This window comes from Myotis myotis, unplaced genomic scaffold (genome assembly GCF_014108235.1).
Source record: "Myotis myotis isolate mMyoMyo1 unplaced genomic scaffold, mMyoMyo1.p scaffold_m19_p_3, whole genome shotgun sequence".
In the NCBI taxonomy this organism is placed as follows: Eukaryota; Metazoa; Chordata; class Mammalia; order Chiroptera; family Vespertilionidae; genus Myotis; species Myotis myotis.
The window spans coordinates 202,378,833-202,402,695 of NW_023416335.1; the positions used below are offsets into that span (position 1 = coordinate 202,378,833).

The 23,863-nt window shown below is 46.2% G+C and overlaps 1 protein-coding gene and 1 long non-coding RNA gene across 2 annotated transcripts in view; one reads left to right on the plus strand and one right to left on the minus strand.

The window, feature by feature from the left end:
- The window catches only part of RFX4 (regulatory factor X4), a 131,711-nt gene that overhangs the window by 89,597 nt on the left and 18,251 nt on the right, over nucleotides 1-23,863 (plus strand). The window contains exons 10-15 of the mRNA XM_036300786.1: nucleotides 499-557; nucleotides 4,046-4,190; nucleotides 6,358-6,452; nucleotides 6,805-6,922; nucleotides 16,195-16,314; nucleotides 16,630-16,791. Of these exons, the coding sequence (XP_036156679.1) occupies nucleotides 499-557; nucleotides 4,046-4,190; nucleotides 6,358-6,452; nucleotides 6,805-6,922; nucleotides 16,195-16,314; nucleotides 16,630-16,791 (699 nt within the window). The remainder of the gene's footprint in view (nucleotides 1-498; nucleotides 558-4,045; nucleotides 4,191-6,357; nucleotides 6,453-6,804; nucleotides 6,923-16,194; nucleotides 16,315-16,629; nucleotides 16,792-23,863) is intronic.
- On the minus strand, nucleotides 10,666-19,183 carry LOC118651535. The gene is made up of 2 exons (XR_004966291.1): nucleotides 18,940-19,183; nucleotides 10,666-11,352 (listed from the first exon to the last, which is right to left on the minus strand). It is a non-coding gene; the product is annotated as an uncharacterized LOC118651535 (long non-coding RNA).

Genomic DNA, 23,863 nt, shown 5'->3' on the forward strand with positions numbered 1-23,863 from the left:
GGGACAGATGACCAAGGCAAAGCCATGTTCAAGGAGCAGGTCGGGGTTCCATCGTCGGAGCCACCCCTAGCAGCTCACGCCCCCCGAGGCTCGCTCAGGGCTTCCTATTAGACAGACTGCATTGTAAGGACCTTCTTCAAAGCTCCCACTTGATTCTTGCAATTATTTATGGGGAGTAGGGATTGAGCCTGCAATTAGCTAAATGAAAGACAAGTAAATAATTGCTTTTACTCACGGTTGATTGACACCACGATTTCTCACACCTGCTAGTGTGACTTTGAAACATATGCCCCAGATATCGCCATTTTAGGAAATAGTTGTCCAAACGGGAAAACAAAGACTCAAACACTGGGTTTTGCCAGTGGGCTTCTAAAATGAGTTGGACAGTGAGACAGACTTAGGTAAATACGAAAGTTACTTTTTGAAATCTGCCCCTGGAAAATCTGAAGCAGGACCATAAAGCCTGCAAATATTTCAAACTGCCTCTTCTTCTTTCAGTGTCCAGAAGGTTTTCCCAAATTCTGAGACGGCAGACTTCACTAAATCATCTCTGCCAGGTATGTGTCCTGCGCTGTGTTCTAACTACTGCTGAGTCATTACAAATGAGGGCAGATCAACAGACCAGCTGCCCATGGGATGTCGGGGTGCAGCTGTTACCTTTAGTTTCTACAGACAAGGAATAAAAACATTAGCCAATCACGAAATAGCTTCAACTAACAAAATAATGTCTGACATTAGTTGCCCCTTAACCTGTTCTAGGGTCTCAAGTTTGTTTCCCTTCTGTAAATTGGGGTTTCTCTGACACTGGATAATTCTTTGCTGTGAGAAGTTGTTTTGTGCCTTGTAGGTATTTAGTAGCATCTCTGCCTTCTACCCACCTGATGCCAGCCAGTAGCACCCCCTCCCCAGCCCCCAAGTCCCACCTGGATGTCACAGTCAGGAATGCCCCCCCCCCCCCCCCCCCCGACCCTGCAGTGTAGCTTGGGCAGGGTATGCCTGGTTGTGAGCCACTGAAATGGGTGATTCAAACAGATATGGAGGATGACTTACTTGTTGTTTTTGTGTCATCCAAAAGAGTTCAAAGCCACGAGGCATGTTAAATATTTAGCCAATTTTATTTGTTCTTCTAGATTTCTGTTCTTTGGAGCACGAAAGTGACATATGCTTACCATTTACAAAGTTCAAAAATAGCAAAAGTGTAGCACAGTAAAAAGTGGAAGATTCTGCTATAACTCCATACTTATAACTGATGGCATAAAGCTTTGCATTTTTATTAATTTTGCACCTTAAGGAAGGGACTGTGAGTAGCCCGTTAACATTCATTCATTAACATTTTAATGATCTAAAAGCAGAGGGAGCAAGCTGGTGGCTGCAGGTCAAATCAGCCCTCAGATGTGTGGGGTTATTTTTACTTGATTTGCATGTGTTCAAAGACATTTTTTTACTCAGCCACCAATAATTGAAACTTGTAGATGACAGCTGAACACCCAAATTTTCTGTAGAAAAATGTTAAGAGCTAGCACTCTCAGCGCTACACCTCCCCGAGGCTGTGATCAGCTGGGCGGGCTGAGCACCTCTCCAGCGGCACTGTCCTCGTCTCCCACCTTCTCGTTCACTGACCCTCACGCGTGTGTCACCTGCCTGCTTTCTGTGTTTGGGTTTGCAACCCCCCCTTATAGTGTTGGTTCTGGGTTGGTGCCAGCTATTGAAGGTCAAGGTGGGAGGGAGCGCTTTCGAGTTAGAGTGCCTGAGGCAGGCTCCAGGCTGGGAACCAGAACGGGTAAAACTGCACCCACACACCTCCCTGTTCCTGCTCTGCCCCTGGCATGAACAGCACAGGGAGGGATTTGGAGACCAGAGGGAAACCGTTCCACGTTCCTGTAGGCAGGTACAGAGGCCACACTGGGCATTGTTCTGGGACGTGGCAGAGCCTGACAGATGAATGGGATTCAGTGAAGAAAATAATATTGGCAAATGAAAGACACACTGCCGTGTTTCCCAGGGAGCATGCCTCTGGTCACATCAGGGAACTAGACATGGTCTTGGTGCATACCTGGGGTTCAAAGAGTTTAGGAAAGCCTTTGGCCCTCTCTACTGCACAGGTAGGTAAAAGCACCTACACTTACGTGTAAGGGTGTGCGTGTGCTCACACTTCCTCTCTACTTTCCACGCTGACATGTGTAATTTAATCAGCAAATGCTACCTTTCCATCTCACTATCAGACACGTTCCTGGATCAGCCAGAGGACTGGGGTTGGTACTAAGAACATTTCTTGGAACATCTTAGTATCCCAGCGAGCTTTCCTAAACACACACGGCAAGTCAGACTATACAACACCCGACCAAAAACACACCCCTCCCCAACCCAGTACTTACACCTGAGATCTAAATATCCAGACCCTTTTGGATATACTGAGCAAGCAAATTGGCATTCATATCTCAGCCATTCACTCCACAAAATCTTTTTGAGTGCCTACTGTGTGCCAGGCATTATGTATGCTCAGTGGTATTTGCCCTCAGCAGACAAAAAAGTAAATAAAAAATAATCCAAAGTGGTTAAGTGCTATGAAGGAAACATAATGGAAAGAGAGAATGATGGGGCATTGAGGTCCTGCTGAGATAAAGTGATTAGAGAGAGCCTGTCCATGGAGTGACAGCTAAGTTGGAGTGTACATAATGGGAGGGTTGCTGGGATGGGCAGGGTGAGAGAAGAAAGTTCCAGACGGCACACTGACCCCGTGCAAAGGCCCTGAGGTGTCATTGCAATCACTACAAAGAGAACCTGAATAGCAGTTGCCTCTTTCATCCAGCTCTTACTCCTTGAACTGTGCCCTCTTCGAACATAACCTTAATAAATCCTTGACAGCATTCCTCCATGAGAGGCAGGTCCTATGACACGTCCATTTTATAGACCAGGAAACAGGTGGTTCCACAAGCCTGCCCCAAGTCCCTCAGCTGGTCAGCAGCGAGGCCAGGATTTGATCTAAGTATATTTGTATGCGGAATCCCAGACCTTCACATTTGGTTGTTTTCATTACCATTAGAGACTGACTCAGTTCACATACTCATATATTCAGGCCTCTGTGACCTTCGGAGTTCTACGATGATCTAAGCTAGCTTTTACTTGAGTTCGGACAGGCCGGGTGTAAAGGTTGTTAATATTTACCTTTGCCTGGAAATTCACAAGCATTAGGAGACATATAATGTCCATGTGTATTTGAAATATATATATATTTGCGTTTTACTAAAGACTCCTTTGAAAACATGCAAGTAAAGGAAATGTTTTTCTTTGCTTTTATCAATATTGTTCTGACTTGGTGGTTCCAAGTATTAGTGATCCAAGTGTTGCTTCAACCTGCAAATCTAAGTTCTACCAATGAGGGTTTGCTGAGACAGCTACAACTTACACACACACACACACACACACACACCCATAAACTACCAAGTCTTAAGGTTTAATTTCCCTTTTACTCCATCTTAATTATATTTGTTATAATCATTACAGTTACATGAAAAACAGAAAGCAAAATCAGAAAGCTAGACTACAAACTGCGTCAGAATGCACTCACATGTAAACACACACAAACTGAAAGGTTCCTGGGTCAGAGCTGTGGTGGGCCCGGGCAGCAGGACCGTTCCTGCTCCAGGACTGGCACTTGGGCGAGGGAGACATAGAGGTTACTCAGCGCAGAGCTCCCGTCCTACAGGCTGGCATCAGAGAGCTGGCAGGTCTCCGGGCCCCGTCCCATTGTTCCAAGGGCTCAAGACCACGGGGCTGGGAACAGCATGGTTGGCGCTGGCCTAGGCCACCATGAGGTCGTTTTTTAGCAAGAAAAGGAGGTCTGTGTGAGAGAGCCTCAGAGAAAACGGGTACAGATCTTGAGTTATGGACTCACCTACTTATTTGCTAAAACTATTTTTCTGAATTTCAAAGTAGTTTGCAAAATACCCTTGGCAGATTCATTTAAAAGGCTTAAAGGAAATAAAGTGAAGGGCTTCTCCCCTGACAAGCCCTGAGCTAAGGAGCTGGCTGGATTGGATTACAGGCCTCTCGAACGGTGATCCACAGCGCGGACATCACATTCCAGATGCTGGAAGACTGGAGGAACGTGGACCTCAACAGCATCACCAAGCAAACCCTGTACACCATGGAGGACTCCCACGAGGAGCACCGCAAACTCATCATCCAGCGTAAGACGGGCTACCAGGGTCATGTCATTTTGATTTTTTTTTTTTTTTAAGAGAAAGTATCCTGGGGGAGATACTTGGGAGAAAATATCTTGGGAGATAGTCATGCCTGGGAACGCTCTGCTTACTTTAAATTAAAAAGTGCATGCCGGGACTTGAGCGTGCTGGTGGGAATGAGTAAGTGCTGCTCTGGTAGGAGCATGGGCTTGGGGTGCCCAACAGACCTTGACTCAACCCCTGGCTCTCCTGCATGGTGACTTGGCTTCCGAATCTGTAAAATGGGGGTAACGCAGAGGGATTAAATGGGACAGTGTGTGCCCTGTGCCTGGGGCCCTATGTAGTGCTGGTAGATGAGGTGGTTAGAGGGCAAGCACTCAAGTCAGGCCATGTTTTAAACTTGCCTCTGCCATTCACTATCTCTGCAACCTTTAGAAAGTTGTGTATTCCATAGTGCCTCCGTCTCCTCATTTGTAAAGGAGGGTAAGCATAGCATCTACCTCCTTGGGATGCTCATTCATTCATATTCAACAAACACTTGAGCACAAAAGGCACTTGAGCAATTGCTACGTACCGCGTACCGTTCTAGGCTCTGACATTCACATTCTAGGGATGGTCTAAGGTTAACGTGTGCACGCACAGCACTTAGAGGAGTGCCTGGCACATGGCAAGCAGTGGATATCCATTAGCAGTTAGTGCTCACTGCCACCACCAGCCGCTCAGATGCCCAGAGAGTGGGACGAAGGGCGAAAAAACACAACGAGAAGCTCAGAGACCTGGGTCCAGTCCCTGCTCTGTCCCTAACTTCGAGTGTATCATGTCACCTCATTAAGACCTAGCTTCCTCCTCTGTAATATGAGGCGGGTCAACTAACCAGACTTTTAAAGCCCCCGCTCATTCTGCAATGTTAGGACCGTCCGGTAGTCCTGGAAGCTGACCTTGTTAGTGGCTATCAACTAAGTAAAGTGGGACAACCAGCCATTCCAGAGAAATGAGGAAATAAAACCGCTCCAACAAGTGAAAACTACAGACGTGTGGATCTTGAATTGTGGTTTGATTTACAAAAAACAAAATAAAACACACACAAAAAGTAATGAAAAGAGACGTTTCAGATTGGAGACCACCGCAGAGATGTTTCTCTTTCCTCAGTGCTCCTCTGCTTGCAAAGTACTTCCCGATCCATGATCGGACTTGCAGCTGAAACCAGGGGGGGAGTGGTTCGATTATCCACCTTTTCCTGTTGCAGAACTGAGGGCACAGCAATTGCTTCCTTTAATGCAAAAATATTTATTAAGCATCTACTACTTAGGTCGCAGAAGCTGGTCAGGCTACTGCCCAGTATAGTTGTGGTTTAAAAACATTTGAATGATCAAATGCGCCCTATCACAGGGCACAGAGCAAGAGAGCAACAGCGCTGCTGTCCACTCAGGCCAGCCAGCACCCACGGGTAACAACTGCATCACAGGTCACGTACCAGCTAACGAAGACAGTGGACAAAAACGCACGCATAGCCCTGACTGGTCTGGCTCAGTGGATAGAGCGTCAGCTTGCAGACTGAAGGGTCCCAGGTTCGATTCCTGTCAAGGGCATGTACCTTGGTTGCGGGCACATCCCCAGTAGGGGGTGTGCAGGAGGCAGCTGATCGATGTTTCTCTCTCATCGATGTTTCTAACTCTCTTCCTCTCCTCCCTTCCTGTCTGTAAAAAAGTAATAAAACTTATTTAAAAAAAAACAACAACACACGCATGCACACACACACTCACCGCAACACAGTATTATGAGTGATATACTGAAGGCAAAATACAGAAAGTAAAATGCTATGAATGTATAGAGGGGTGTGGTCAGTGCTGGTAAGGGGCACAGAGAGGGTAGAAAGGATTTCAAGGAGGGTCGTGTCCCCTGGGCCATTAGGAACCAAACAGTGCAAGTAGAGGGAAGTGCCTGAGAAAAGCAGGGCTTGGGGGAATGGCAAGGACGACGGGGTGGCCGGGTAAAGCGCTCACAGGCATGGGGATGAGCCGGGAGGGATAAGTTGGGGCGTATTTTCCAACGCCTTGAATGCCCTGCTAAGACTGGGGTTTTCATTTCTTCAGTTTTCTGCCTTTGTGCTTTTTAAGATGTGTCTCTGTTTAAACCCAGTGTGGTGAGGTGTGGGCTCTCCTCTGTTTGATAGTGTATCAGGAGTTTGACCACCTGCTGGAGGAGCAGTCGCCCATCGAGTCCTACATCGAGTGGCTGGACACCATGGTGGACCGCTGTGTTGTGAAGGTTGGTAGGTGGGAGTGGGAGGCGCAGCCCTGGGCCCTGCAGCCCGTCACTCGCCTTCGTGACATGTGGGTAGTTCAGAGCCCCGCAGCGAGCCACCTGGAGGTTCCTCAGCAGCCATGGGCCCCGGTCTCCCTCCCTCGCGTCAGCCAGGCCAGCACCCGTTATGTACATTGGGCCTCGATGAGAGATCTCATTTTTTCACATGTATTTTTGCTGATAAAAACAGAAAGTTGAAAACCATTGCTCCATACTTTGAAATTGGAGACCTACATAAGCCTTCCCGTCAGTTTCTAAAGACAGTGCTAAATGAAGGGTCAAGTCCAGCATGTTAACGCCATTCACTCTCTCGTAGGTGGCCGCCAAGAGACAAGGGTCCCTGAGGAAAGTGGCCCAGCAGTTCCTCCTAATGTGGTCCTGCTTTGGCACCAGGGTGATCCGGGACATGACCTTGCACAGTGCCCCCAGCTTTGGTAAGACCCCAGCCGTCCCCGCTGCCAAACACTGGTTTTTGCGCCATCTCTGTCCAGGTCACCTCTTGGAGTCAGCCACGGTGTTACTGGTTGTCTCTGCGGCCACAAGGACATTGCCCTGAACTGTACCTGTTCTGGGGGACACCGTCTTTTAGCACTTTCAGGTAGAAAGGTGAATTGTGAGTAGTCAGGGTGAAGAACACAAATCTGAAAGTGGGAGGTTGGCACAGGCAATGTCTGAGCTTAGCGAGGAATGGATGGCAGTGGCTGGGCTCCCTGTTTGCCAGATGTGCCGAGATTGCTTCCGCAGGGGCTATGTTGCAGGGTTCCACCGTGCGCCCTTCCCTGGGCCCGTGAGAACGCCTCGGAGTTTGAGCATTTGCAGGGGCTAGATTGGCACTCCAGCGATGGGTAGACTGTCTGATCCCTAGAAGAGGACTTCCCATTCATTTCCTTTTGTCTTACCAACCCTTGGGGTTCTCCTCACTTTAGGAGACATTCCTACCCTCAGTCCTCAGCTACTGTTTTCCAGGGCGTGGGGGGGAAGTGGGGGAGGGAGCTTGAAATCTGCCCTGGGGTGTTTAGAACAGCCTCTTCAGGCAGAAGCCCAATTGCCACTGGGGGGCGGGGGTGGGTGCTGTGCTCCCTTGTGGGACCCCATTTTCTGTTTTCCCTCAGAAAGAATGGTGTATACATTGAGTCCAGGTCATCATTAGCAAGGTGAGGTGGGACTTTAAGGCATTACCAGATATTGGAAATCTCAGAACACTGTGGCCTCAATTTTCTAGGCATTTCAGCAAAGGGCTGTTGGTAAATTTTCTGGGTAATTGCTTCAGCTCTCTATTTTACTTTGCAAGTAGAGATGTGGTTTCGTTTCTCATTATCTCCAATTAAGCCAATCAGCTCTGGGGTTTGCTCGGGGTTTAATTTGACGCGTTTCCATCAGCTTTTTATGGTCTTGTCACCGTTTTCCAGTTGTGCTGTGCAACCGAGTGACTGTGGTGAAACAAAGAAGGAGCTATTTTCCTAAACAGCTCCATCCATGAAAGACTGTGTTTACCCAATTGGAGAGGCGTTTGTGGTGGGTTTCTTTCATCTCCGCCTCGGGAGGGTCTCCGGCCCTGCCTGCACCCATTCGCTCGGGGCTGTGTGTGCAGGGGCGCTGGTGGCTGCGACCTGGGCAGGGCCATCAGGCGTGGCGTTTGATGGCTTCCAGCTCAGCACAGTTAGTGTTAGCACACGTTGCCGCTGGCTCTGGGAAAATCACCCGTGCAGAACTGCTTTCAGTTAAGCGGGTGGTTGGAAAATACTTGAGATTTTTTTCATTGTTTCAAAATCAAAGAATCAACAATATCACACACATATACACATCCACAAAGCATGCCTCTTCTCCTTGCTTTATTCTTCAGTTTGCTGCTGCTTAAACTATGTATGTTACCAAGTACCCTTCTTTAGACAGGGAAAGTAATTCACTTTACACTATTCTTTGAAATTCATTTGTTTTTACTAAGTTAACAGTCAATGTGATAAAGGCAGTTTGGACAGTAGAACAATTAGGGTTTTACGAATGGGTTGAATTTATGACTAAGAAATATGGTTCCTTAAATGTGTTTATTTCTTTCTGAAGCACACACAATTTTAGGATATATTGGCAACTCAGGCAAATGGCAAAAATGGTCATAAATCTTTTAGAAAATGAAAGAAAGAGATAGTAGCCCAATATCACTTTTGCAGTGTCTTTCAACCCTAAACAGGTTGAAATACCTGCTTCCAAGGCCATTTCACAAACTATCTGAAACGGTTCCGCTCCCCTGACTCATTGTGGAGTTTTGTGCTTGGGGTGACATGCAAGTTGAAAGAATTTGTGGCCAACAAAAGCCCAGCTCCCCCTTTCTGCCTGTGTATGTCAAAGACACAGTTGGTGGTTGTGTTTGGGTCATGTGTCCCCTGTATAAAAACAGCTAATTAGGAAAAAGAGCCCTCTGTTCCCTGGCCCCACCCCCAGCCCAGGGGCCAGCTCCATCTATCTGATAACCCCACACGCTCCTGTCCTCCTGTCGCTGTGAATGTGCGGGGTTGTGTGTCAGGTAGCAAGCTGCCTGTCACAGGGATCGTGTGGAATCTAACAGTGATCCCATGGGGCACTCTATCATCTCTTCCCAGAACAGCCTCTTTCTAAGGTACAGTGGGGCCTTGACTTACGAGTTGAATTTGTTCTGTGATGGAGCTCGTAACTCAAATTACTCGTATGTCAAATCAAAAAGTGAACGAGTGAGACACGTGATGCTGGGCTGATGTTGTGGCGTTCACTGTGATGTGTGGCGTTCGCTGCGCAAACTAGCAGTCGGGTATCTGAAGCTGGCTCGTAACCCAAATTTTAGCTCGCAACTCAAAGCAAAAAATCGGCCGAGAGACGGCTTGTATCTCGAAAAACTCGTTAGTCGGGACACCCGTAAGTCAAGGCCCCACTGTAGTTGACTCCTTCCTTCTCTTTAATTCCTCCTCACTCTTTTCTCCCTAATTCCTTTTCATTGAAAAAGCCTATGCTGTGAACTAAAGTAGCCAGACTTTCTTTGCAGCAATCAGCGGTTTCTAGCCAAGTTAGTCACACAGGTAGGCTAGCAGGCAATGAACTTTGAGTTGTTGCAGAGCTGAGGAAAATAGTTTTTATTTTAAAAACCAACCAACCATATTTTCAGTTGCCTGCTCTGACCTCAGTTCTTAGGTTACCTGGGTCTCAGTTGGCACAGGTGCCTTTGCCCGTTCACCCTGGGCTTTCACCAGCTGCCCCTGATGCCACGGGAACATCGGGAAGGCCACGCGAGTGCCAGAAGTACTCGGCACAACACGGCTTGAAATCAGCCTGGGTTTGATGGCTAAGGGAGCAGCATTGCATCTCATCCCCCACGTTTTGAGTTTTTACACACTTGTTTTCTGCCTCGCTTCAAAGTTCACTCACTCGGCGGGCGGGCAGGGCCGGGAGGCCACATGGGAGTGGTTCTGTTAGGGATGGGCCGCCAGACCAGCAGCCATGCCGAGCCTTCCAGATGGCTGTGCTGTGCATGGAAGTCCTGTCCTGGCTCTCTTCCCCAGAACCTGCTAAATTGCAGAACCTTGATGTTAGAGGTGTCACTCAGGCCTCTGCCGAGCACTAGGAGGCAGGAATCGCTTCCCCTGTATGCAGGAGAGGAAGCAGGGATCCAGAGACAGGAGGGAACTTGCCCATGGGCACACAGCCAGTGAGTGGAGCTCCCCCTGGCATCTCTTGCTCTGAGGATCTTGTGTTCTCTCTGCTAAGCCACACTGCCACTGCCTCTTCTAACTTTCTCCAGTTGAATACTAAGAATAAAAACAGAGTAACACTTATTGAGGGCCTCGTGTACATGGCCCCTAATATTGGGTGCTTTCTGACTTAATTCTCACAACCACCTGCGAGGTCCCTTTTTCCTGCCCTCGACGTGACAGATGAGGAACCTGAAGTAGAAGATGCAGCAAAGGCAAGACAGTGGTAATCATGGTAACAAGTGCTTGGGAAGCACATACTACCCCTGATGCTCATGCTAACTCTGCACGGCAGATAATAATGGGTACCTTGTTACAGAGGGGGAAAGAGAGCTTGCAGGCTTTCTTGCCCAAGATTAATATGGTGGGGCCTCTGTTTCACAGTCAAATCTGCCCGACCACAAAACCCACACTTGTCCAGTGACCACAGTTAAGACAAATACCCTGGGCTCAAATGCATGTACAGAAAGACCAAACAAATTTATTTAATCCTCATTGATGGTTTTTTAAAGCAATGAGAAAAAAGAACAATAATTAGACTATCATGAGTCTTAGGAGGTACCAGAAGACAATGGAATAGTATCTTTTAAGTATTGAGAACAAAGAACTGTCAACCATTATTCAAGAGTGAAGGCAAAGTAGGGACATACTCAGTTATACAAAGACTGAGAGACTTTGGCACCCATAGAACATCACTTTAAAAAAAAAAAACAACCATGATAAAAGGATGCATTTCAGCAAGAAGAAAAAAAAAAAGCCATGGTGAAGGTCTGGAGTACAACAAAGTTCCAGTTATTTTTGCTGTGTAACAAATTATCCCAAAGCTAAGTGGCTTAAAGCAATCATTTTATTATGCGTATGGGTTCTGTGGGTCAGGAATCTGGGCAGGACACAGCAGGGATGGCTCTTCTCTGCTTTGAGATGTCTGGGACCTTAAATGGGAAGGCCCAAAGCTGGTGGTGAGTCGACAGCTGGAGGCATCTTCCCTCAGGTGTCTGGTGCCTGGGCTGGGATGACTTGCGGGCCAGGACTGCAGACCAAGGTGCCTGCAGTGGCCCTTCCATGTGGCTTGGTTTCCTCACAGCATGGTAGCTTCTGAACAGTTCAGCTTCTCATATGGTGAGCTCGGGGCTCCAGGTGTGAGTGTTCTAAGGAGGAAGGCACATTGCCTTTTATGACCCAATCTCACCAATTAAACAGAGTCACTTCCTCCACACCTTGCTGTCCAAAACAGTCACAAGCCTACTGAGACTGAAGGGGTGTGTAGACCCCAAATTCTCCCTGTCAGAATTTGAGGGCCCCATTTTAAGATGAGAAAAATTTTAAAATATATAAATAAATTCAATTAGCTATTGCTTCTAATTTGAAAATGAATTTTTGTATGTTTATAAAAGGTAAAACCAAATTCTAGGAAACAATAGATCATGGGGTGGTGGGAAGAGAAGCTTCAAGGATAGTTAAAGCATGCTAAGTTCTTGGACTATTAAATACAGCCAGGTGGTGAGTACACCAGTGTTATTTTTTTAAGTATTTTGTATTGATTTTTTAGAGAAAGAGGAAGGGAGAGAGATAGAGATAGAAACATCAATGAAGGAGAAACATTATTGATTGGCTGCCTTCTGCATGCCCTGCACTAGGGACCTAGCCCGCAACCTGGGCATGTGTCCTGAGTGGGAATTGAACTGGTGACCTCTTGGTTCCTGGGTCAACGCTCAGTCACTGAGCCATTCCAACCGGGCTACCAGTGTTCATTTTATTTTTTTAATAGTTTTTATTGTTTTTGAGAGGGGGGGAGGTAGAGGGGGAGAGAAAGAGAAAAACATTGATGTGAGAGAGAAACATCGATCTGCTGCCTCCAGCATGTACCCTGACTGGGGATGGAGCCTACAACCTGAGCATGTGCCCTGACAGGGAATCAAACTGGCGACCTTTCAGTGCACAAGACCACACTCAAGCAACCGTGCCGCACTGGCCATGGCCCAATAATCTTAATGAATGATTTCTGCTTACTGAGGACACTGTAGCTTTTGTGGAGTCAGGGACTATGGAGCTTTAAGTTTCTGTTCCACTTGGAGCACTTAGCACAATAGAAGGCAGGTAGCAATAGCTCCACAAACTTTTGTTGTTTGAAAGATGATAGGAAATTATCAAACTGTCTGGGTAACAAATTAGAGCCATTAAGGAAGAGAGCTTGAACCCCCCAAATGAACACTTCCCCTGGAGAGCTGATGACCAAGTCTGGCTCTGATGTTTTCTAGCGGTGTGGTCCTAGGAAAACTTCTTCTCCTCAGGTCTTTGTCTCCTTGTCATATAAAACAGGAGGGTTGTTTCTTTCCATCCTATTGATTTAGAGCAACATCTTGGCAAATAATTCTTCATTTTGGAGATAGTTTCCTTTTAAGCATTTGATGCTATCTTCTGATGACTTTGACTCTATGAACAAGAGAGTCATAGGATCTTAGAATATTAGAAACAAAAGGGACCTTAGCAATAATAACATTAGTTAGCATTTATTAAGCATCTAGTGTGTATTTGTCCTCATTATGCTACTTCTGTAACATAGGTTTGTTGTTCCCCTTTTAGAGGGCCATGTTGCTGGATGATTGAATCAGACAGTCATGGGTTCAAGTCCCAGATCTGCCACTTAATAACTGTGTGACATTGGACAGCTACTTTACCACTCTAACACTCTAAGCTTCAGTTTCCTCCTTTAGAGAAGTAGAGTAACACTCATCTCATACAGTTGTGATGAGAATTAATTGTAACAATAAATCTACAATGGTTAAACAGTGGTTGCCATGAGTAAGGGCTCAATGAACAACTTAATTTGTTTTTAACATTTATAAAGATGAACTCATCTAAGATCCCAGTTCCTAAATGGCAGAGCTGGATCTCCACCTGGGCAGTTGGATCCAGTGCCCGGGCAGTTACCCTCCCCAGTGGCTCATAAGACCCATTTTGGGGAAGTGGATGGAAAGTTTAGTCTTGGAGACTATCTCACAGTGACTCGGTAAAGCCTGAACCTTGCTGATTTCCAAGTGGGGTCAAAAAACAGACAGCCCTGGGTTGGAGAAGGAACGTGGAGAAAGTACAGGATGGGAGACTTTGGCCTGGAGCCCTGTGGGCACAAGGATGGGAGTCTGTGGCAGGCTCCCTGGAGAGGGGCTAAAGGAGTAGATGTGCATGACCTGCTGAGCACCCACTTGGCCTCAGAGTTCTGGCAGAGATTTTCCTCTGTAGCTTTCCTAAGCCAAAATAATCTATCTGAGATGAATGAGGTGGGGGTGGGGCGGAGGGATGTGCAGAAGCCAGGTACCACTAAGGAGAAAATTGATAAATTCCACCAAGGAGGAGTTACCCCAACGCCCCCAACTGGCTCCATCACTTTCTTCTGAGACTTGAAAGGGCATATAGCTCACAGCTCCAATGGCCCTTCCATAGACCCAGTCCTTTATGCCACCTGATTCTTACTGCTATGAGGAGATGGACTAGGGCAGTGGTCAGCAAACTCATTAGTCAACAGAGCCAAATATCAACAGGACAACGATTGAAATTTCTTTTGAGAGTCAAATTTTTTAAACTTAAACTATATAGGTAGGTACATTGTTATTAACTTAGTTAGGGTACTCCTAAGGCTTAGGAAGAGCCACACTCAAGGGGCCAAAGAGCCGCATGTGGCTCACGAGCCGCAGTTTGCCGACCACGGGACTAGCTAAACCAAACAGGCAAATCCCTACTGGATTACTGATGGGAGACTCATTTCTTTACCTGTAACAGAGGATAATACCACCCATCTCACAGTTTGTTGTAAGGCAGAGACCTGCGTTAATTAAGTACTTAGCATAGTCTCAGCAGAGTAAGTACTCAATATAAGGTAAGTGTGAAGACGATGATGACAGCAATGACGACAATGATAATGGTGGTGGTGACGACAACAGAATCACAAGAAAAATAAAGCCAGAGAGTCCCAGAAGGCCTCTAAATAAGTAAACTAGACCTGGATGGTTTAATAATCGAATTGACAAGAGACAGATTAAAAGGAGAAAATAACAAAATTTGTAATTATGTATGTACAAACGGCTCCATACGAATATGGGACACAAGGACAAATCAGGAGGAAGGAGGCTGTGGTTTGGAACTTCAGAGGGCTGGAAGGCAATTCATATGGAGTTGAAAAAGCAAATGTTTGGGAAAGAAGTATTTGCTGGGCCATTTTTAACAAGGGGTCCCAGACTTATTTCATTTTGTATAATACCCTCCAGGTCCATCCTTACGTTGCAGATAGTAAGATTTCATTTTTTTATGGCTGAGTATATGTATCACAACTTTTTAATCCACTGGTCTATTGGTGTGGAATCTAAATAACAAAATACATGAACAAACAAAACAGAAACGAACTCATAGATACAAAGAACAGACTGATGGTTGCCAGAGGGAAGGGAGGTTGGGGAGACTGGGTAAAAAGGTGAAGTAAGAAATACAAATTGGTAGTTAAAAAACAGTCATGGGGATGTAAAGTTCAGCCTAGGGAATATAGTAAATAATGTTGTAATAACTAAGTCTGGTTCCAGGTGGTACTTGAATTACCAGAGGGATCGCTTTGTAAATTATATATGACTAGAGGCACAGTGCACAAAATTTGTGTACTCGGGTAGGGGAGGCCCCTCAGCCCAGATTGTGAGAGGGCACAGGCCAGGTCGAGGGACCCCACCGGTGCATGATTGGGCCAGGGAGGGACACTGGAGATTGGCCAGCTGGAGAGGGACTGCGGGAGGGCTCCAGGACATGTCTGGCCTGTCTGGCTCAGTCCTGATCCTCCAGACCCCAGCAGCAAGCTAACCTACCAGTCAGAGCATCTGCCTCCTGGTGGTCTGTGCACATCATAGCGAGCAGTTGAGCAGCCTTAGCATATCATTAGTATATTATGCTTTGATTGGTTGAACAGCTGACCAGACACTTAGCATATTAGGCTTTTATTATATAGGATTGTCTATCCACTATGCTGTACACCTGAAACTAATATAAAATAATAGTGAATGTCAACTATAATTGAAAAATAAAATTTTAGCCCTAGCTGGTTTGGCTTAGTGGATAGAGCATCGGCCTGCAGACCAAAAGGTCCCGGGTCCGATTCCAGTCAAGGGCATGTATCTTGGCTGCAGGCTCCTCAGGCCCTGGCCCTGGTCGGAGGCAACCCATCACTGTGTTTCTCTCGCATCACTGTTTCTCTCTCTTCCACTCTCCCTAAAAATCAATGGAAAAATATCCTCAGCTGAGGATTAACAAAAATAAAAATAAAAAAATAAAGTAAATAAATTTGTTTTAAATTGAGGGGACAAAACCATCGACTACAATGGGACACAGAAAGGACTTTGATCAAATGGGCCTTGCCAGGTTCCTTTTGGTCTATCACAAACTAGTTCATTTTAAACTATAGTTGTCTATGATGATACCTCCCTTCCTGGAGATCCTCTTTCTAAGTTCTTTTAGGCAGTTGGAGGAAGGTCAAAGGTTCTTAGATTGAGCAAGGAAAAGATAGCATTGCCACAAAATGTAAATGCCACTTACCTATGCTGCGCAGGAGATTAGGCTGAGGATACAGCGAACAAGAGCAATCTCTGAGCCCTGGCTGGTTTGGCTCAGGGGATAGAGCATCAGCCGCGGACTGAAGGGTCCTAGTTTGATTCAGGTCAAGGGCACATGCCTGGGTTGCAGGCTTGATCCCCAGTAGGGGGTGTACAGGAGGCAGCCGATCAGTAATTCTCATCATTGATGTTTCTATCTCTCCTTCTCCCTTCCCCTCTGAAATCAATAAAAAAAATTTTTTTTTAAAAAAAAAAGAGCAACCTCTGACATGAGATCATTGCTGAGTGGGGACTGAGAGTCGGAACAGATCTTCTGAGCACAGTGTAACCTGTGCTGTTAACCAGTCTGAGGGGCAGCTGTGTGCTGACACGACTCACCCTTCTGTCTGGGTCTTCTCTCACCAGGGTCTTTTCACCTAATTCACTTGATGTTTGATGACTACGTGCTCTACCTGTTAGAATCCCTGCACTGTCAGGAGCGGGCCAATGAGCTTATGCGGGCCATGAAGGGAGAAGGAAGCACTGGTAAGCCAGCACTGCCCTGGACATTGCCCTACTTGGCAGTTTGATTTGTGTCCTTACTTCTGTGCTCTGTGGTTCTTTGTTTAGCTCTGTACCCCCGAGAATGTAGATGATTATGGCGAGTAGGTCATGTGGCAGAATGGGCATGTTGTATATGGACATTGCCTTGGGTGCCATGATGGTGATGGGAAACCAATGAAGGGCTTTAAGCAGAGGAGTGACATGACAGAGCAGAAAGACTGTCATTTTTTAAAGCCCCTTAAAGACAACTCGGCTTGACCTTTGGCTGTAAGAACCCACCCTTTTCTCTACTCGTAGCAGAAGTCCAAGAAGAGATTATCTTGACAGATGCTGCCCCACCAACCCCTTCACCAGTGCCGTCGTTTTCTCCAGCAAAATCGGCCACGTCCGTGGAAGTGCCACCTCCATCCTCCCCTGTCAGCAACCCATCCCCTGAGTACACTGGCCTCAGCACCACAGGTAATGAAAGGTCCCCCAAGGCTCTAAGTGGGGAGTTGACGTTTAAAGCAAGAGCTTTCTGGATAAACATTCATCCCTCTAGCACCACTCCCCAACAAGGCCAAAACCTGAGTATTTTCCTGGATTTATAGATGACTTGCAGTTATTTGTACATATTCTTTAAGCTTCTGGCAGATAAAGTACAGGATAAAATTTCCACCCTTCCAAAAGCTAAGCCACTAAAATGATTAAAATTATATAAAACATAAATTAATACACAATACACAGACATTCTTGAAAACAAGAACCACAAACAGAGGCAGCTCTGGAAAGGGGTCAGACGGAAAGCCATCTACTAAGCATGACCACCATATTCAAGACATGGGAATGACGAGGTGCAAACTGGTGCTGTGGGGTCCCTAGGGAAGGGGAGGTTCTGGTCAGAGGTATCAAGGAAGACCTCACAGAGGAGGAGGATTTGAGCTGGAACTTGACTTTGACAAAGGTCTGCAGAGGCCAGTGTGAGCACACACACAGGAGTAGGGAAGTGTGGGCCTTTTTAGACTGGTAAGCTCTAGCTGAAGTGTCATAGGTCCCTGCAGGAGTCACATATGGCTGGGAAGGTAAGCTGGAGACACATCCTGGAGGATCTCAAGTGCCAAGACAAGGTTTTGAAATGGAGAAGTGATGTTACAGGGATAATAGTAGATACTCGCTAATGTCCAAATGTTGCTTTACAACATACAAAGGACCTTTGCATAACTATATCACTTGATATTCACAATAACACTGCAAGATAGCTATTGTTCCATTTTATGGAGGAAAACTAGAGGGTGAGGAAGGTTAAATTCCTTGTCCTGGGCACCATAGTCAGTAGTAGACATCAATGAATTCATTCAAATTCATTCATTCAATTCAACAAATAACCTATACTAGAGGGCCGGTGCACGGCATTCGTGCACTGAAGGGGGGTGAGGTCCCTCAGCCTGGCCTGTGCCCTCTTGCAGCCCAAGCCCCCTCGGGCAGTTGGACATCCCCCAAGAGCTCCCAAGAGGGCGCAAGTCGGGCTGAGGTACACCCCCCCACAGTGCACAATTTTCGTGCACCGGGCCTCTAGTATTATAATAATAATGAAGAGAGAATTTGTGTATGTGTGCCTCCACATTATTCCACGTGGTTGTGAGGTAAAAAAGGCCCAAGTGCATTGTTAATAGTGATGTGCTATCCAGATAGAAGGGGTTGCTCTTATTAAGGCCTGTAAAATGAGGGCTGCCGCTGAGAATGCTGCAGGAGTTTAGAGGGAGAAGCCATCAGTTTCCTTCCCGTCTGAACGCTGGCAGACAAGGAGAGAGGTGAGACTCAAAGGCAGCCTTGGAAGACGCGAAGGGCTCAGCTAAGAAGAGAGAAGTGGGTTCACAGGAACAGAGGCAGGGACGATCCTCCACTAGATGAGCCCTGGATGGACGGACTGGTCTTTGTGGAGTGGAGGACTCGCTATGACTGTGATAATTAATTCATTATCCTTCCATCCCAACATGCTCTACTGTTCCCCCAATTACCCAAGTCATCTTCAAATCTCTCCTCTCCCTAAACTTCTGTATTAGGATCGGCTAAGCCAGTGTAACAAACAGATCCAGACATGGATGGTGCTAACACAATAAACATCTGGTTCATGCTTGCAGACAGTGCTGGCGAGGTGTTTAGGTCGGAGAGGAAGCACAATGCTCCTTCAATATTTGCCTCCACCATAGCCCTGGGCAGTGGTTCTCAAAGTGTGGTCCATGGACCAGCAATATCAGCATCTCCTGGGAACTTGTTAGAAATGCTCATTAATAGGTCCCATTGCACCTACTGAATTAGAAACTCTAGGGGTGGGACCTAGTGACTTGCACAACAGCCTCCAAGTGATTCTGATGCTCACTGTTTTGTGGACCTCTGCCTTAGGGCTTTGTCAAGCCCTGACCTGAAGGTGGCACGTGGCACTTCCACTTTGTCCCAATTGTGCCCCAATTAATTATCTGCCTAGACTTAGTGGGACATACGCAGGTGACCAGAGGTCAGCAATAACGGCCTGTCCCCTGTTACTTCAATGTCTAGACAGTTGAGCCGAACCGGAACATATGAACACACAAGACAGAATTAGTATGCAATTACATAAGGTTTATTTACCTATTCCTAGTGGGTCCTAGGCTCCGGCAAAGGCCACCCGGCGATGCATACTGAAAGACGGATGACAAAGATGGGGACAGACAGGCGGCCACAGTTGGTTCAGGCTCACACAGCAGAGCAGTCAGGGGCTTGTCTCACGGAGCAATGTGGAGTCCTCCTCTTATCAGGCAGGAGACATCGACTGAAGAAGATCCGGTGCTTATATAGCCGGTAGTAAACAACTTGTGCCTTATCGGTGTGGGCCAGACAGTGTGCCTTATGCTAGGAGCAGGGTGTTTACACTTTAAGGGCTTAGGGCGTTCACATCAAGATAGTGGGGTGTTCACCAATTTGGAAGTTACAGAGTATTGGGGTCTTCACACAGCAAACGTTTCACACAATAATCATTTCACACATTAGAGGGATTTCCTTATGACCATAACATTATTATAACACACTATATTCCATCACCCAGGACCTGGACACATGGCCTCATGTAACTGCAAAGAGAGTCTGGGAAATGTGTATCCCCAGGTAGGGAAGCGGGGATGCATAGGGGAGACACTGGCATTCACCACCACACCTCTCAAGTCCAGTTGTCTCAGTACTGACCTGGACCGACCCATTCCTCCCATCCCACTACTGCCGTCTGGTTTAGGCTGTCCCCACCTCTCATAGACTCCACAGTGACTCTCAAGCTGGTCACCTGCCTCCGGACTCTACTCTGTCTGCTCCCACACTGCCTGCTGGGCTTATTTTCCTAAAGCTATGCCTCCTCAAAGTGCTGGGGCCCCAAGTTCACTGCCTCCCACCAAACCCTAAAGCTCTCATTCTCCATATCACTTTTCACACCTCCACCTCCAGAACCATCCTTCTATCCTGTGGGAGAAAACCCTACTCATCCTTGATGTTTCCATCACCCTCTGGGTCAGAATCTTCCTCCAGATCCTCATAGCATGGGCTTAGTTATATCCTAGTGCTGCTTAGAGTAGAATTGCTTTCAGAATAGACTAGGAACCCAATGCTATTTTTTGAAAGCTAAATAGGATAACAGTGCTCTATTTAGGACGTTGTCTTTTATCCATTCATTTGCTCACATATCTATCCATTTATCCAATAAATATTTCTCTAGTGGCTTCTGTGTACTAAACAGTTCAGAGAGCTGGCTATTCGAACAAGAGAATCATAGTCCCTGCCCTCTGGGAGTTGAATGTGTAGAGGTTAGGGCTCTGATGAGTTACAATGCAAAGTGATGATGCTAAGTTGGGAGAAGGGTCAAGGTATTAGGGGAGCATAGAAGGGGGCCTCCAACCTGTATTTGGAAGGTCTGGGAAGGCTGAACAATGAGAGAGAAGGTGTTGCAGGCAGAGGAAGTAGGTAGTACAGAGGCCTGGAGGCAAAGGGAGCATGCCATTGTCAGGGAACTAGGTATATATGCCAGCAGTCTTTTGGTTAATTCCTTCCCCAAAGTTTTCTGTCTCCAGAACTGGAGCTACTCAGAGAGGAAGCGAGCAGATGCTGAGGAGCCGTAAGGTACCTGCCTCCTCTGCACTCTGCCAGGGGCAGAAACTTGCCAACAAACTCAGTGGCCCTTTGGATTCTTCAGAGCAGTGGCTCTCAACCTTCCTAATGCCGCAACCCTTTAATACAGTTTCTCATGTTGTGGTGACCCCCAATTTCATTGTTATAAATTGAACATAATTAAAGCATAGTGATTAATCACAAAAACAATATGTAATTATATATGTGTTTTCCGATGGTCTTAGGCGACCCCTGTGAAAGGGTCGTTCGACCCCCCAAAGGGGTCGCGACCCACAGGTTGAGAACCGCTGCTTCAGAGTATGGAACAGTAGGGCTGTCGGTAACTGGCATGAGATGGAGTTCTGATTTCATTTTGGGTACACAGCCAGAGAGGGCTCTCCTCTTCTGTGGAAAGTTTGATTTTCCTTACACAGATGCACCTCAAATCATGTTTTGTTTCCTACTTTGAAGAGGAAGAACATGAGGCACCCCCCTCCCGCCTCCCCTTTCTCTCCGTAGTGAGTTGTTGCAGTTCCTGCTTGGAGGGCTCAGGAAGAGGAATTAATTATAGCGAACAGTTTTGTTCACTGAATATAAACAAGGGACGGGAACTGAAGCACTGATCACAGCTCTTCAGCTGCTGGGGGCGGGGCGGGGCGAGCGGGGCGGGCATCTTCCCAGACTAGAGTTATGGGGCAGCCACCCAAGTCCCTGGCCTCACTTGGAGAGGAACCAGGGCAGTAAGAACAGCCAGGAGCCAGTGACCTGAGTCATCCTGCCTCAGACCCTGCTCCCACCTGGAGAGACACACACGCAAGTCAGTCAGTGATAACATCCTTACTAAGAAAATAAACAGGGAAATTATGCAAATAAAACAGTTCTGCATTATGAAGCAGAAACAATTTGAGTGCTACCTGTCTTGCGCGTAGCAACATAACAAACAGAGCATCTATGGAAACGGGCGCACGAGTGTGGAGGGAGGCTTCTGGGGTCTCTTCCAGACTCTCATCCAGCCAGAGTCGGCCTGGCTTTCTTCTCAGCAATTTGGAGGCCGCGAGTAGGCAGGTGTGATAGAGCCACAGCTATACCATAAACGTGTTCAGAGGTTTCTGAGCAATGTGTTCAAGAGTCATAAAAGTAGCTTCTTAGAAATACAAATGTGAACCAGGTTCTCTTCACATGACTGTAACCTTTGAAGATTTTGGCACATTCCAGCTTTGTTCTCAGATATCTCCAGGGGGCATTAAAAATGTCATCCTACATAAAACCAGGTATAATATTTTTGTCAAGTACCACTTTTGAAATACTCCATCCATAAATTAGACTGGATCTTGGCATGTATTTGTGGTCGTGGTTTTGGAGGAAACATAAATATAATTTCCTAACAACATGTATGGTTTTGTAGATATTACATTATAAAGCACAAATTATTTAGTGATGATATATACCAAAACAAAAAATGTATTATGGTGGGCTTCCTAAATTGGGGGATTTGTGTAATTTTTCATTAGACAACACTGTAAATTGGGAAGCAATTATACATCTTATAAAATGCATTTGCCATGTATCTTTTTTAAAAGGTTAACTCAGCATATGGTTTTCATGCCCAGTTAATTTTTATTTCCATCTTTAAATTATTGCTTGTTTATATACCATTGCTTTCCAAAAAGGATCTGAAGTGGTTAACAAAAAAAAAAAAAATGAAGCAAAACATAGCTTTTTGAAAAGGGCCCAAACCAGAAAGCAGGAAATAAAGAAGTGGGTAAAACAAAATAAAACCCTTAGCCAAAACAGTTTATTAACACCTGATGTGAGATTATATGTGACCTCATGACTTGGTTGGGTATCTAGCCCACTCTGAATGACAGTGCTCCGATGATGGACATATCAAGTCTGACTTATTGACAGTCAAGGCCAGTCGTGTGTCCGTGATTCTTCCACAAATCAGTGCCTCACTTTTGATGGACACTTCATTTCTCAGCTATGAGGAAGAGAACTGAATTATGTCTGCTTGGTTTAGCACAAAGAAAAAATCAATTCATTGCACAAAACCCTTTGGCATCTTTTTGAAATCCTCACCCGAGGATATGTATGTATGTATGTATTTATTTTAGAGGGGAAGGGGGTGAGAGTGGGAGAGGGAGAGGGAGAGGTAGAGAGAGAGATAGAGATAGATAGAGATAGAGGGAGAGAGAGAGAGAGAGAGAGAGAGAGCTTCAATGTGAGAGAGAAACATCCATCGATCAGGGGATCAAACCCACAACCTAGGCATGTGCCTTAACTGGGAAGCAAACCCGCAGCCTTTTGGTGCATGGGATGACCCTCCAACCAGCGGAGCCACCCGGCCAGGGCCCCTTTGTATCTTTTTTATACAAGGATTAGTGAATACAAAGCAGTAGAGATAAGGAGTTATGACGCACTAGGAATACAGCCACTCGGCTTATCTATATCTAGGTCTGTGTCCACACCCGTATACATGTATTTCTAAGTGTGCTTTCTTAAGACTGTATTTAGTAATTGCTTTTAAACGGGAGAAAAATGAAAGGAAAGGAATATCAGGCACCAAAAATTGAACCTGAGGCATAGCCAATTTTGATTGGGCATGTTCAAGTCTATGGCAACACCGTGGTAATGAATGGTTCAATGTTCCACTTCAGCAGATTTCCACAAGCAGATATCTGTGATTCCCATACATCCTTTTTCCCCCTCCTAACCTTGTGAGCTTGCCACCTCCCTTATGGCCCAGCAAAGGTCAGAAACGATAACTCTCTTTAAGGAAAACTGGCTCTCTTCCTCCTTGCGAGTGTGGCAGGTGGTACCAAACTGCCCTGCCCACTTAACATGGCATTGGGCTGCAATTCTTTAATGCCACTTAAAGCAAAACGTGAAGCTCCCACTCTGTCCGGGTCAGGCCACCAAAGGGTTCTAAGACCTTGTTTATGATGTCATTTTAAGTATTCCCTCCTTCAACAATGACAATAAAAGTTAACTATTAAACTCAAGTTTTCTCCTTCCCACCATGGGTTCCCTACAACACAAAACCAGCAAATTAAATCACTGAGATGCTAGGATGCCTAAAGAAATAAAGCAAATTCCTCATAAATGGCCCTAACTGTAGAACATCTGGCCTGCCCAGCTGCGTTTTCTCTACTTCAGTGGAGGGTCTAACAAAGATAACTGGCCCCTAGTCTTTCCAAATAACAAAAGCTCAGTTATTCTGAGGGCAGCTACACTGAGTGGGGTATGCTGGACACTGTGGCTGTGCCTCTCTGCCCGCGATGACTCATCGCAGAACTTCCTCCTCCTCCATCCATGCTGCCTCCTTTTCTTTAAAGGAATGAAATAAGGAAATGTAAGCTGGGATTGAAAGTAGGTGGTTAATCTGGTCTTGACTTCACAGCATCAGGGCCTTGGCTTGGTGTTG